Source organism: Podarcis gaigeae (genome assembly GCF_964106915.1).
Source record: "Podarcis gaigeae genome assembly, chromosome: 3".
NCBI lineage: Eukaryota > Metazoa > Chordata > Lepidosauria > Squamata > Lacertidae > Podarcis > Podarcis gaigeae.
The window spans coordinates 23439755-23455335 of NC_139680.1; the positions used below are offsets into that span (position 1 = coordinate 23439755).

Sequence of the window (15581 nt, forward strand, 5' to 3'; positions counted from 1 at the left end):
TGGACAGAGTATAATTAAAATGATGATGATGTCGTCGTCGTCATCATCATCATATTGTTGTATGGGGGGTCAAGATTAGCTGTAGGGTGGCAGCACCCATGCTGCTTTGCACAACAACCAGGCACTGGAAATACAAGCAGTACTTGTGCTTCTGAAATGCCACAATAAGTAATGTAATATTGAAAATAGTGACATGCATTTTTTTGCCTGTGACAGCATTGCTCGTAGCTTTTCCTTTCTTTTAAATTCTGAATCTCCCAAGTGCTTAGTCCTATGGAAAATTAAAACATTTCTTGATAGAGCATCCATTTGCTGTCTTATTGTTGTTTCATTGTTTATGACTTAATAGCTAGTTTGTAATAGTGTTTACAGACGTATAACCCTTGACCATTGCTTTAAATGTGACTAGGCTTGGAGGTAGTCCTTGAGCAATGAATTTTTAGCACATTCTTAAAGTGCATAGAACATGAGCAAGTAACACAGGTATGGTGGCTTCAAAAAACAAGAACTTCTGAACACATATTGGTCCATGTTCTGAAAAAATACTCTGGGAAACACGGAACCAAGAATTCTTTCTTTCTTTCTTTCTTTCTTTCTTTCTTTCTTTCTTTCTTCCATCCATTTATATTCCACTTTTCTTCTGTCATGGAACCAAGGTGGCATATTCCTGGTATACATATGGCCATTCATCGAAGTACTGATTGGACCCAGACCTGCATAGCTTCCAATTAGGTGGTGACCTCATGCACCTTCAGACAATATCAAGCCTGCAAAGACTGAAAAATTAAACATTTGAAAATGATTTTTTTTAAAAAAAATTGCATGAAACTACTCAGTGGCAAAAAAAATGATAATTTAGAGAAGGAGAACAAGTAGCCAAGGAAAGGCCTTGTCATTGATCTGGGATAATTTGATACTCCTGACTTAGCCAACTCGTCTTGACTTTTCCTTATTCTGTTTCGAATTCTTATGAGGAAAATGCTTATTGCCGAAGCATACTTAGATGAAGAAGAAGGGTAGTTTGAGTATAATTCAGCTACAAAATTAGAAGGGGAAAAAGTACCAGCTCACTTGTAGTTTCATATTCCATAATATGCCCCATGAAATGTCCTCCCACAAGAATGGCTTCCTGTATTCCATATGCACGCATTATATGCAACTGGCACCCTTCTCATTGTTCCTGTTCCCCACCAAATCTGCCCTTTCTTAGGCTCTGTGTGCTCCTTACTAGGTAAAGGTAAAGGACCCCTGGACAGTTAAGTCCAGTCAAATGTGACTATGGGGTTGCGGCGCTCATTTCGCTTTCAGGCCAAGGGAGCTGGAGCCCTTTCTCAATACTGTCCTCTCAACACTAGGTACCTCATCTGTAAATTAGGCATCTCAGTTAATGTTACTTTTGTGGGGTGTTTAATGGCACATCAGGGCATTCAATACTTGCAAACAAATGATGATAGCAATAAAGTAGCATTCAAAAATCGATGTAAATTGGATAAGCAGTGTGGTGCCTGCTAACTTGTATTCACACACACACACACACACACACACACACACACACACACACACACAAAACCTTCACTATGCATCTGCTATACATAGTTTTAAAGCCTTTTATTGAACATGTTCCCTTTTTCTGTAATAGCTGTCTTTTGTGGAGAGCCTGGTACACCAGCCGAGGGGCGACTCAGTGGCAAAAGTTTCACCTACAGATCTGAAGTATCTTTTCAGTGCAGACCACCTTTGATACTAATAGGATCTTCAAGGAGAATATGCCAAGCAGATGGCAGTTGGAGTGGAATTCAGCCAACATGCATTGGTAATTGCTACAATTATTTATTTGTGCTGTGCCTAAGCGCCGCTTCACACATGTTTCCTACTCTGTTGAAGATAAACTAAAATGAGAGAAGATGCTGTGCATGGGATAAACTTAAGGCTTAATCCTGGCATAGGCAAACTTGGCCCTCCAGATGTTTTTGGCCTACAACTCCCATGATCCCTAGCTAGCAGGACCAGTGGTCAGGGATGATGGGAAAGCCTATCCTCTTCCCAGAGGGGAGGTGTTGTGAGCAGGAATCGCTTCCCGCTTCTGCAGGAGGGGTGTGGCCAGGGCCCCTGCGTCATTAGAGTCCTGGGCCCGTGTCACACACTCCAGCCAGCCGGGCTGGTGGGCGTGGTTTGGCCCGCCCTTTTAGGCTTTGCCTCAGCACTTGACCTTGCTATGGACCTCGGTTGGTTGCCCAAGGGGCCTGGTAGGAATTTTTTCCACTTGGCGGATTGGCTCTAGCCACCTGGTTTTTCGCCTACCTCATAGCAAATCATCACAACTTTGTAAGGTTTGGCAGTTTGGCATTGCTTAGGCAACTGTGAAATTTGCCCCCAGCCCCACCCTGCACTCATGCAGTAGATTGTGTGGGAGTTGGGACTTCCATTGGCTAACATTAATTTTTGCACGGGGAGGCAAGTGCCATAGAATTTGCTCCTGGGGAGGGAAAATTTAAAACTTGCCCCTGTTACATGCTGTGATCTTGAGGGAACTGCACCCTGACTTTCCCCAATATTTCAAATTGCACACAATGGGATTGCTACTTATGTGTTTAACATCATGTGCAGTTTGAATGTGTAAAAAGGTCACCATAAGTTTCTAAAAGACATATGTTCTTAACGTTGCATTTATAAATTCACCTCCCTGGTAGTCTGCTGGAAATAAAATCTCTCTGTGTGCGTGTGTGTATTCCAGTGAAGTGTGAGCAGACCTCCAGTCATCAGCCAAGTTTCCCCACTCTCCTCCTCACATCTTCCCTGCTTGTACCCACCCCCCAATCCACTCTTGAAAATTTAAGACTGATGGAATGATATGGGATGATAGATAATCAATGGAATGCAGGTGGTCGTGAACAGAAGTTTATTTTCATCACCTGTGGATCCAAACCGTGTGTGTTCTTTCATATAATTTTTGTTACGGAGCAGGCCCAAGTGAATTTGATGCCATTTGAGCATCAAAGGTCCTAATTTTTTTAATCAGGAAAAAAAAGCTTTGTGTTCATAAAGATTTGCTGAAGCTTAGAAAATGGCATATAAATCTGCAGTTTATAAGATCAAATGCATCTGATCCGTTGAGATTCTTAGTGCAGACTTTCCACATTTTGAAGAATCAGGGCAACATGATTCAAATGCAGATTACCTGTACAGTCATACCTCAGCTAACAGATGCTTCAGGTTGTGCATTTTGGGGTTGTGCCCAGCGCCAAACCTGGAAGTACCGGAACAGGTTACTTCCAGGTTTCAGCACATGTTCAGAAGCACTAAATCGCGCTTTGCGCATGTGCAGAAGCGCCGAATCGCAACCTGTGTGTGCGCAGACGCAGCGCTGTGGGTTGCGAACATGCCTCCCGCACGGATCACGTTCGCAGCCCGAGCATCCACTGTATACCCTATTGATGTCAGGATTCACCCCAGTGGGGATGCATGGGATTTTTGTGGGAGGTTTTTGCTTTGCTGCAGCCATATCAATTGCCTTCATATTTAAAAATCAAGTGCTTCCTAGGCAGACAGAAGGAATCATTCTAATTAAGATCAGCTTAAGGAATTGTTCTAATGCATTGCCTGACACCAAACCACAGAATGGGACTCATTGTGCAATTATTTAGTTGAATCTAGCCCCCTGTTTTATTTTCCATTTACTTTTTCCTTACTCCAGATTCCTTGATTCAGCATTTATGCTAGGATAACTTTTATAATTTCCTTTCTGGGACAATATATTCTCTTTTGGGGACTGTGCTCAGTTCTCACATTGCTTACTCCTTTCCCCCCTCCTCTCCCAAACAGCCCCTTTTATCCGAGAGCATAGAATTTTGCTTTCAGGCATTTTTCATCCACCGTTTTTCTTCATCTCTGTAATTTCCAGGCTGGGAATTTCTCAGCCTCCCGCATCTTCTCTTGTCTGCCCACCTGGCAAGGGTAAAAGTCAGTCAGCTTTCACAATAAGACAGAGCAATTCCACTGCCTTCTCCATCTCACAAATAATGCCGCATTAATGACAAGTAACTCAGTCCTGTACAGTTAGGTGACCTTGTCCCTACGGGTAGAGTTTGATTTTTATGTTGGTGGTGCTAAACTGATCCAGTGCTCTCGGGTTAAAGGAAATCCTGGCGATGGAGCACCATCCATTTAAAGTAATAATTCCACTCTGCGACTGATCTTTTCCCCTTTTGAAATAGTTTTGCGCGGTTAAAAGAATCTTATTTTTCTTCCTCTCCACCTGAGCAGCTGCAACCCTTAAGGCTGCTTTAGCCATTTTAAAGACCATAAAGGTCTTTAAAATGAAAGGGAAACAGTATTAACACTTCATGGTTTCATTTGATGTTTAGAGAGTTAATGAATATCTTGTATTAAAGTAGCACAGTCAAAGCCAGTGAGAGAATCCACCAAGGGAACCGGCTTGCAAGTCACTCTGTGGCAACTGAAAGAAGAGGCAGAGTTCCCTTCTTTTCGTTTAAGCACCAGGACACAGGGGTGGGGAGAAGGATTGGCCCTAGTGTGGACATTTGATGCTCGCATGGAGCTGACACAGGTTTTCCCTACCTCAGCCTTCAATGTCACTTCCTGGTGCTTGAAACCTTTCCACCACAGTTGCCCGCTGAGGCCACTGGCAATTTGTTAGAGCTTGCCTTCAGTGGCTGCTGGAAGCACATCAGCCAGTTACTAGTAGTTAAAAAAGAAAGCAACTTTTCAATAGGTGGAATTATTGCCTAATAGTGTCTGTAGAGTTTTGCTGGGGGCACCATTCTGGAGGAGCTCACAAGATGGTACCATTCAGGAATTTTTTTTACACCGCATCGTATTTCTGTATGTGTGTGTAATTTGCTTTTAGTAGGCAGCACCGAACCACAAAACCATGTTTGAACATTTATCATCGCAGGGAGATGGGATGCTGAGGTAGTAAATCCAATTTTGAATTTCATAATCTGAGCTGAGATGTTTTTAGAGTAACAATGATCCTTTGTAAACAGCACTTCCCCAAAGGTGACACTGTCTAATTTTTCCTTGCTACTTTCATTCAGCCACTGCAGCTGTAAGTCAGTTCCTACACACACACACACACACACACAATATATATTTTTTCCTTTGGTGGGATATTGTTTCATTTACCCATTAGCAGATGCACAGTCAAACTGCTGATGAAGTTAAAAGTCCCTTGATTGCTGAAGTACACTTTTTTATATATAAGTCATGTGTTACGCTCTCATCTGTCTGAGTTCTGAAGCCTGTAAGATTTGCTTTGTAAATAAGTCCATTATATATTCCACTGACAACATGATTAAAGTGGCTGCCTAGGATTGAAATTTAAAATCAGGCTAGAAATAGGAAGTAGCAGATCCTATTTTTTTCTGGATTATAAGGTTACAAATACTGTGCATTGGAAATTACTACAACTTAGCAAAATGCCTATCATTATGGTGGACATTGTGCATGACAGGCTTGAGTACGGCAAGGAGACTTTGCGTTCCCCTGCACACAAAAACACTATGCAAGGAGTGGACTCCCACTGTCCTAAGTTTAGCACTTTGCCATTCACACCTAAAGAGAAAATGTAACCCTTTACAGAAAATCAAGTGATACCTCCAAAACTACATTTCAATGGGGCCAAAAACTTTGTTCCCTTTTGTGTTATATATTGTAGAATGTAAGTTTTCTTTTTACTGATCATATGTTAGGTGCTCTGGGAGACTTAAATAACGTATTTCTGCATAACAGGCTCCTTATGAATTCCCTACTCACTTCTGTTTTCAATTGCAGATCCTGCTCACAACAGTTGCCCGGATCCTGGTACACCCCATTATGGAATACAGAATAGTTCTAGAGGCTATGAGGTAAATTTTTTGGTGCTGTTACATTTAGAGTACCTGTTTGCACATGGTGCTTTAGGAGCACCAATCTTGGTCTGCTAGAAACCTAGGGTTTTGTGCCGAGTTGTTTACAGCTTTTAAAAGCCCATGCATTTTAAAATGTCTTCTTCCAGCATTTTCAAGAGAACCTTCTTGTTGATTTCATTGAACAGCCTGAAACATTGAAACCTTTGACAATGATTATAACATAAGCATTTTTAAGTAAAAGGGGGGGAACACCCAGTATTTATTTTAACGATAAGAATAATATGAGCATGGTCAGAATGGCTGGTGCTCAATTAACATTCTTGATCTTTTTTTGGGGGGGGGGGGGGCGGCAACAGATAGTTTGTCAAGTGATTTCATTTAATTGGTGAATTGTGATGAATCTCCAGCACAAATACTGAAACGGAAATTATCATGCATATTGGTCAATATACTGCTTGATTGTGTGCTCTCCATATAATCTCTCAATTAGGCACAAGGCAGTAACTTGAGGGTCTGTCTTGAGAGCAATTGACAAATAGTTTCAAAAGTACATAAACACCACAGCTGACTTAACATTTTGCATATTTATGACTGTTTCAAGTGAAATTCTACCACAGTGTGAACCGTAAAGGTCAGTAAGAAGTCAGTAAGTCAACGTGTCTGTTGTGGCGGTTTGACTCCAATTTCCTCATTCTTTGCAAAACCATAATCAGTCCTTAAATGATAAAGATTGGGCAATTATCTATCTTCTCTTACCCCATTTTTCTCCTGAGTGAGGAGGTTTGCTGTATTATTTTCTTACTAGTGCAAAACTGAGTATTGAATGCACAAACTCACATATACAGTTACTGGTCAATTGAAAATGACATGTTTGCAACTTTGACTGTTGGGTGATTTACCATGGGCTCTATCTATGTGGGGAAAGGAGAACTTTTTTGCCAGGGTTTCTTCTCCTGAGCCAATCAGTCTTGAAGGAACGCTTTCTCACTCTTTCACATTACCGTATTTTTCGCCCCATAAGACGCACTTTTCCCCCTCCAAAAATGAAGGGGAAATCTGGGTGCGTCCTATGGGGAGAATGCAGGCTTTCGCTGAAGCTTGGAGAGCGAGAGGGGTCGGTGCGCACCGACCCCTTTCGCTCTCCAGGCTTCAGGAAGACATCCGCAGCCTGGGCAGCCCTGCAGGAGGTCCGGCAGGGATGTCTAGGCTGCGGATAGCAGCCTGCTTCCTGGAGCGTCGGGCGCCCTGAAAGCAGAGCGCCCGGCGCTTCGGGAGCACATCCGCAGCGTGGGGAGCCCTGCAGGGGTTCCCCGCAGGGCTCCCCACGCTGCAGATAGCAGCCTGCCGCCCGGCAGGCGGAGCGCCCTGAAGCAGAGCGCCCCGTGCGCCGGGCAGACATCCGCAGCGTGGGGAGCCCTGCAGGGGTTCCCCGCAGGGCTCCCCACGCTGCGGATAGCAGCCTGCCGCCCGGTGGGCGGAGTGCCCTGAAGCAGAGCGCCCCGCGCGCCGGGCAGACATCCGCAGCGTGGGGAGCCCTGCAGGGGTTCCCTGCAGGGCTCCCCACGCTGCGGATAGCAGCCTGCGCCTGAGGCAGACATCGGCCAGCCCCACAAGCTCAGGGAGGCGCAGCGCCGTTCCTCGACCTGGTTCGGTTTCCCCGACCTGCTTTTGGGGGGGAAATGAAAAATTTTTTTCCTTTATTTCCCCCCCAAAAAACTAGGTGCGTCCTATGGGACGGAGCGTCCTATGGGACGAAAAATACGGTAATTAGTTAAAGCTATAGTTGAAGAGTAGGATAAGCTGATGTACTTAGCAGCCCTTAAAGCGAAAAAGTAGAATTTATATTTTAAAACAAAACAAAAAGAATATTCACATTGAGGAATACAGTCACTGTGTTTGTCACACATGTCAGTTCACAGAGGACTGAGCTGTTTTCACGAAACACCGACAAAATGGGGAGAGAGGTAATGTGTGCCAAGCATTTGGTGTTCTTCTCCATGGAAACTAGCTGCATTCATTGACTTGATTGGAAAAGGAAAAGAAGGGAAATGTCCAAAGTGTTATTTCGTGTTGTGTTGTTCTATTGTTGTGTTGTTCTATTGTTGTTATTTCTCCTTTTAAATTTTCTTTTTAATTCTTTAGGTTGGGAGCAGAGTCTTTTTCAGATGTAGGAAGGGTTATCACGTGCAGGGGTCAACTACACGCACTTGTCTTGCAAATCTAACGTGGAGTGGCATACAGCCCGAATGCATTTGTAAGTAACAAATGTTAACTACTTCAGTTATGTATCTTTTTTTAAAAAAAAAATATGATGATGATGATGATGATGAGACAGGATGGTAAAATAAAAACTTCACTTTCAATACCTGACACAAGGTCACTACTCAGAAGCTTGGGTGATCCAGGCAGCTGTGGAGCATTCTAGCTCAGGGCTCAGGGCTTGTGTACATGTTGCATTTGCTAACATGTACATGTCCTCTTATGTGATGGGAGATTTCTGGACCAGTGAGAGCTGGACCATAAAGAAGGCTGATGCTTTTGAGTTATGGTGCTGGAGGAGAATCTTGAGAGTCTCATGGACTGCAAGAAGATCAAACCTATCCATTCTTAAGGAAATCAGCCCTGAGTGCTCCCTGGAAGGACAGATCCTGAAGCTGAGACTCCAATACTTTGGCCACCTCATGAGAAAAGACTCCCTGGAAAAGACCCTGATGTTGGGAAAGATGGAGGGCACAAGGAGAAGGGGATGACAGAGGACGAGATGTTTGGACAGTGTTCTCGAAGCTACGAACATGAGTTTCACGAAGCTGCAGCAGGCAGTGGAAGACAGGAGTGCCTGGCGTGCTCTGGTCCATGGGGTCACGAAGAGTCGGACATGATTAAACAACTAAACAACAACAACTATGCCATAATTATCATATACCCTTAGATGTGTGGAAGTGGGAAGGAAGTCTTGTTTTAGATTAAGGACTGGGTTCTTCAAAAATTACGCTGAGTTGCTTTTCTTCCTGGATTTTGGAGTTCTGAATTACCCACACTTGTTTCTGAAGTGCAACCAATACATTAGGAATTCTTAATTTCTCTCTCTCTCTCTCTCTCTCTCTCTCTGTGTGTGTGTGTGTGTGTGTAAACACACCACGGACAAACATTTTTATCAGACAGGTGCATGCATTTCTTTCCTTAGTTTAGTTTTCTCATGATTTCCTGTCCCCCATTAACATAACATAGCTGCACATGGAAAAAGCATTGCAAAAAAGCAGTAATGTGATTGCATGCACAATTGCAATCTGGCTTTTTCCTCCAGCATTGCTTCCCCCCTGTCATTCTGTTCCATTCCAAGAAATTCAGTGCTGACGTGACTGTGGCTCTTGGCCTCAGAAAGGGGCATCCTCCATCCCTAGCCCTATAGTCAAAGTGTGATTAAGTGTCAGGCAGATGTCCCAGGCTCTGCATGAAATGCTTGAAGATTAATATATTTAGATTTTTTTATGACAGCTAGAAGACAAAAAAGAAGACATCAGAGAGCATATTCAGTAAAGTACATTGATGTGAAGCAAGACTGACCTTAGGTTCTTATCTTATTTCAAATTAACTTTGAGATGCTGTGAATGAGCAGAGCACAAAGAAGAGGAGAAGTATACTTACAATGGCTTGTACAACCAGTGTAGCATAGTAAAAATCTTTCTGTGGAACCTTTATTTTGCAGAGGTTTATAATGAATTTATTTAGCACAGAAATCACTGTGTAATTTTCAAGGTTCTTTGAGTCACTGAAATGGAAGTGAAGCAGACAGCTCAGTAATTCATAGTACTGATCACAGCCTAATTTGCAATGACGTGTGGTTTAGCTTTCCTTTTCTTTTTCTCGCTTACCTTCCTAATAATCTTCCATGTGCCGGGAAAGAAGGTGTTCTGAATACCTTCGAGCCCAACTTTTTTTACATTTCTCCCTCACATTGCTTCTTTGTCAAAAGCATGTTCAGATGCAACACAGAAAAAACATGCCAAGCTATTCATAACATGGAAGTTGACTACATTTTTACTTACAGTAACAACATGTTCATTTCATTTTTCTGGATTTGGATATATACTTTGCTGATATATATATATTTTTCAAACTTTCAGCTCATGCTTGCAGGCAGCCAGAGACACCCGCAAATGTGGATGTGAAAGCAATTGATCTGCCTACCTTAGGCTACACTTTGGTGTATACATGTCAGCCAGGATTTTTCCTTGCCGGTGGATCAGAACACCGAACGTGTAAGCCAGATATGAAATGGACAGGAAAGTCACCAGTTTGTAAAAGTAAGTTACTGATGAAAATAATGGTTCAGTTAGGTCTACTTGCTAACAAGTCCAAGCTCATGCATAATAATAAAAAATGTGCGCTGTGATGTGAATCAGGCCTGCTATGTTTCAAAATATTGCATTAGTATCCCTTTCCTATGTATAGAACGATAAAAGTAGCAATGAACCCGTGAGAGTGACGTGCCATTTTCAAGACTGAAGAGTGTATATGTTTCTTCTTTGCCCCACAAGTCATGTGTGTGGGTGTTCAGCTTCTTGAATGGGCTGGGCTACCTTTTGGGAAACTCTGGCAAGCAGTTACAAGAGTTGTTGAGAGCCTATCAAGCTGATGGGGCTGCTTAAAGCCTGTGACCCTATATGCACTTAGCTGTGAACCTTATTATTTCCTTCTCTTGTGGGGGGGGGGGGAATAGAAGCAAATGGACCAGTGGCCAGCAAACCAGCAGCAGCTCACATTGCCAGTCCCCTCCACTGACCCTCTGCCCAAATTTGGGAGTTTCACCTCACCTCAGGGCTTTGTCAACCCTGGAACCCTTACCTGCAGTGTCTCCGGGAAAGACTCTTGTGTATTCTTTCCACATTGCGGGGGTCGGGTCCTCGAACCACAATGCACCCATGGAAGACACAGCTTGTAAAGCTCATAGTACTGGCGATGCAGATTTACTTCTTCCCCTGCATGAGCTGCTGTATCTCCTTATGCCTTGTTACTTTAGCAGAACATCTGCAGTAGCTGACCATGCTGAAATTGTTTGTTCTTGTAATCACAATGCTAGGATGGAGACAATTTCCAGGTGTCTTTCATACACAAAAATAGATACACTGTGTGTCCCTGCTTTAACTAGCCTCATGGCTTCCAATGAGCCAGTCATATGCTCTGAACTGCTCTGAACCTAAGAGTTCCTTGGAGAAGTTGCAGGCTGGCCACTGGAGCAGCAGTCCTGTGCTACAGGCACAAAACACATAGAGGCACCTTGGTGATATCCAATAGCCACTTCTCAACTTCAACCACACATCAATTTTCAAAGTGCCAGTGAGCATTTCTACCATGTAATTGAGTGGCCAGGATGGAATTTGCGACCTTATCAATACCTACAAACACACCCCTGCTTACTCCCCCATTATCCATGAGGCGGAATCAAGTCTTAAAATCAAGTCTAGTCCTTCTTTCAGATTGTGCTTTCCTATAGGAAACAGTGACAACCCCTGATATTCATCCTGACTTTCCCTTGAAATGTGTTAAAACATCCATATCCACTGCATGCAGTGGGGCAGTGCTAGAAATCTGCTAGATAACTCATTTAGAGGCTGTATGCTGAGCTGAATTGCCCCGAGTTATGATTTCTTTTGACAAGGGACGACCTTTCTTCAAACAGCCGAAATACATATGAATATTGAAAGTGTTTCTCTTCTTTTTGTCACTCTTGGACATTAATCTCAGATCCCTAAAGGCTGGGGTTTTTTTAAGTCTCCAGAGAATTGTTTTGTCCCTGGCCTAGTCCATGGGGCATTGCTCACTGAAGATCCCAAACAAACCAATCTTCATTCACTTTTTGTGTACAGTGGTGCCCCGCAAGACGAACGCCTCGCAAGACGAAAAACCCGCTAGACGAAAGGGTTTTTCTGTTTTGGAGGCGCTTCGCAAAACGAATTTCCCTATGGGGTTGCTTCACAAGACGAAAAAATCTTGCGTCCCCCAGCGGGTTTTTTTTGCTTTTTTTGCCCTTTTCCTAAGCCGCTAAGCCGCTTATCAGCTGTTCCGCTGATAAGCCGCTTAACAGCTGATCGCTGGAAGCCGCTTGACAGCTCTAGCACTAATCCGCTAAGCTGTCAATGGGCTTGCTTCGCAAGATGAAAAAACCGCTAGACGAAGAGAATCGCAGAACGGATTAATTTCGTCTAGCGAGGCACCACTGTATAGAACTTTTCAGTTAAAAGTACTGTTAGGAAAATTGAAGGGACCTTACAGCTGTACAAGTGGAAATGCAACCCAAGATACAGATTTGGCATACCTTTACTTGAAGGGTGTCTGCCTGCAGCAGACAAGAATCTTGCTTGTCCTTGGGCAGGGATTTGTTCCACGTTTCTAAAGGAAAATATTTGTTCTTTTGTGCAATATGTATCTATGTATTTTCTCCTTCCAATCATCATGATGTGGGTGGTGAGAGCATTTCTCTCCATGCAACTGGTGGCATATTGATTTTTTTATTATTATTTTTAAAAAGGCTGAAAGGCTGCAGTGATTTCTGATTGAATTACCTCATGTCCCCTGACCCTTCCAGTGGATTAAATATGGCATAACCACTACTCTTTAGTCCTTTATCATCAATAGTAGACAAAGGCCATGTAAAACAAGCAGATACTGGCACAAAGTTTCATACAATTGCATGTGATGTTTATTTTGCCCTCAGCTTTCTGTGTTTTTATCTTCCAAAATCATTTGTGCTTCACAGTGTTTCTGATTTAGGGTTCAGTTGGAGGTTCAACATGGCATCTTGGCACCTGCTGTATCTCTTGAAGGGTAGCCTCTTATGAGTCAGTGTGTGCTTATACTTCTTCAGGAATTTCTCATAATGCAACAAATGTGTGTTGCCTCGTCTTTGTGCAGCAGTCTTAAAAATGGGACTTGCCCTTAGAAATGAGGAGAAGCTGAACTCTATATGATTTAGCCTCCCTCTGGCATGATATAGCCCGACTTGTCTCTCAGATTTGGTTGGAGGAAGGTCTCCACAACTCTTGACGCTACTTGCTATAGTTTCCTGTCAGGTCAGATGGACACTCTGCGTGACCATCTTATGAATTACATGGTGTGTCCCCACCCTCTCAAGGAAGAATGACAAGTAAGTAGCACTCTCCTATATATCAAACATAGCTAGGTTGGGCTTGAATGGGGTGGGGGTGGGGGGTGTTGTAACTAAGCTTCCCTTAATCTCAGTCTATGTCACAGTCTTACAGTTTTTCATGTGTTGTCTTTTAGTGTTTAATGTATATATAGTACTAAAGATGTCAAATTATGAAATGATTGATGGGTCCTGCAAGAATACTGGATCAAATAAATATGTATTTTTTTGTTTTTCATTTATATGAAAAACAATGTTTTTGTATAAATCTACATGTTTCTTTTATAAACAATCTACATGTCTCATTCTAGTAAGAATTAGCAGCACAACAAAAAGATAGATTTTGTGACACCCTGGTCAAAATTTGCCCATGGGTCTTCAACCCTGTAACATTACCTAATTCAACTTGTTTGAGAATGAGCTCTGCTCCTTGCCATTTAACAATGTGCCTAAAACCAACCTGAACAAATGCCCCTATAAGATTTAATTTCTCAGACAGCATTCTTACACAGCAGATATATCAATAAATTAATAGATTCTGATGGAACAATCTGAGATGCATTTCAGAATTCAAGCTTTCTGCTGAACAATCCTAAAACAGTTAGGCAAACTATGGGTGTCACAAGTATCAAAGGCAGCAGGTGTCTGTGTTATTTCTGGAGAGAAGGATGACAGCCTAGGATCTGCCTAGGGAACAGAATCAGGATTGCAGATCTGCCTGCTTCCCTCTATTGAACTGCCCCTTGCCCCTCTCTCCATTCTAGTCTTGGGCTGGAATCTGCAACACACTTAGTAGGGTGTAAGCCCAATTGGGTACAATGGGACCTACTTCAGAGTGATTATGCCTAGGATTGTGTTATTAGTAGATTAGTGGCAACGTCACCCCAATACCTGGTGGCCATGTATGCATTGCAGTGCACACTTAAGTACCACTCTGTAATATAGCACACATGCCAAAGATTTATCCACCACAGCTGGCATGTATTATGAAGTGTTGTCATTGTCTTGGCAGTTCCTGGGGTATTATACAATTACTTCAGTATAATTTAATTGTAGGTTACAAGTATGTATATATGTAATAATAATGATGAACATACAGGTGCAACATCTTTGTCACCAATATAAGGCTCTCTTTTACAACACTGTAGCTGATATAAAACGAATCATTTTTTAGAAATGAGTGCAGTAATTATTTCTGCAATCAGCAAGCTTGCCACAATACAAATGGACTCCCTGGAGATTTCCATCTCATTCTTTCCCCCCCCTCTCTGATGAGTGTGTAGAATTATAACTGCTTGGATATGTAATATAGATTTTACTTCTGCTATAAATGGTAGGCGTATCGGAGAACACACAATTGCCTCAATCAAGAATGATGTATCAACATTCTATACATAACTCAGTATGTTCATAAAAATGATAATTTGTCTTTTTACTTGTAGGTAAAGGAGTGAGAGAAGTTAATGAAACAATAACTAAAACTCCAGGTTTGTATACGAGAACAGTTTTAGAACTAAATACATTAAATCGCTCTCTAGTCCAGTGTTTCTCATACAGCAAAATTCTTTCTAACTTTCAAATGAATCATTTCATTACAAATGACAAAACAAAACAATTTCACAAAAGTACTGGCATATAAAAATTGCTGTCCGAAATTGGTCATGACACAACTCTCTCTCTGTCTCTCTGTGCGTGTATATATATATATATATATATATAGCCTTTAATACAATGTCCTCTTATGTGGCATAATCGAAGATGTTTGTATGGCTTAGCTTTCATGGAGACAGTAAATCAGTGTCTGGGTTATACTACTATAGGCTACAGGTCGGGGTTCATATGACTGAATACCACTCCATAAGAAAAAAATGTATCCACATTTGGGTTCTAATGGATACTAATGCTCCATTATAGTTTCCTGTGTGGAGAGAATGGACACAAATGGACTAAATTTGTTTCGTGTCAATTTCACACATGGCCAATATGAAGACTGATCCATTCCATCTACGTATGGTATTTAAAAAAAATTCTTACCTTTACCAGGTGGTCCAAGAGTTGACTTTTAACCACACTCCCTCCATTATTTAACATGTTCTAGCCACTTGACATGGCTAGAAAGCACAGCAGATGCCAACATGGCTTGCAAAACGGCCTCAAAAGTCCTTGGGATGACAGGCTGTGATGACATGACATCCCTCCTTTGACACTGTATGGGGGGAGGATGTTTTCATGGAAGGGTACATAGGGGCAGGTATCTCCCCACTCCTCACCCCTATCAAGTTCAGAAGAGGGATAGTACATCAAATCCCCTTGTAGGTATTTTCAGACTGATTTTCAAGGCATTCAACAACTGCTATTCTTCGTGGTCATTCCAAGTATGTAGAACCAGTTTTTTAAAGGTAGGCCATGGAACATGGGCCCTAAGTAAGAGAAGAGTAGATTTCGGCATTTTCATTCACAAGTGCATTTAAGGGCTCCAGGTCAGTTGTGTTGTCGTTGGGATTAAGATTACTCCCCTCCCCCCCAAATAATAATAATTCCCAAGCATTCCTAAAATACACTTATAC

At 42.3% G+C, this 15581-nt stretch overlaps 1 protein-coding gene across 4 annotated transcripts in view; it reads left to right on the forward strand.

Annotated features, from left to right (window-relative positions):
- The window catches only part of CSMD1 (CUB and Sushi multiple domains 1), a 949787-nt gene that overhangs the window by 909751 nt on the left and 24455 nt on the right, over positions 1-15581 (forward strand). For 3 of the 4 annotated variants that reach the window (XM_083729648.1, XM_083729651.1, XM_083729650.1), the window contains 5 exons: positions 1640-1813; positions 5794-5867; positions 8013-8124; positions 9995-10174; positions 14457-14501. In XM_083729648.1, the coding sequence (XP_083585774.1) occupies positions 1640-1813; positions 5794-5867; positions 8013-8124; positions 9995-10174; positions 14457-14501 (585 nt within the window). The remainder of the gene's footprint in view (positions 1-1639; positions 1814-5793; positions 5868-8012; positions 8125-9994; positions 10175-14456; positions 14502-15581) is intronic. The other variant, XM_083729649.1, reaches the window with a different exon arrangement.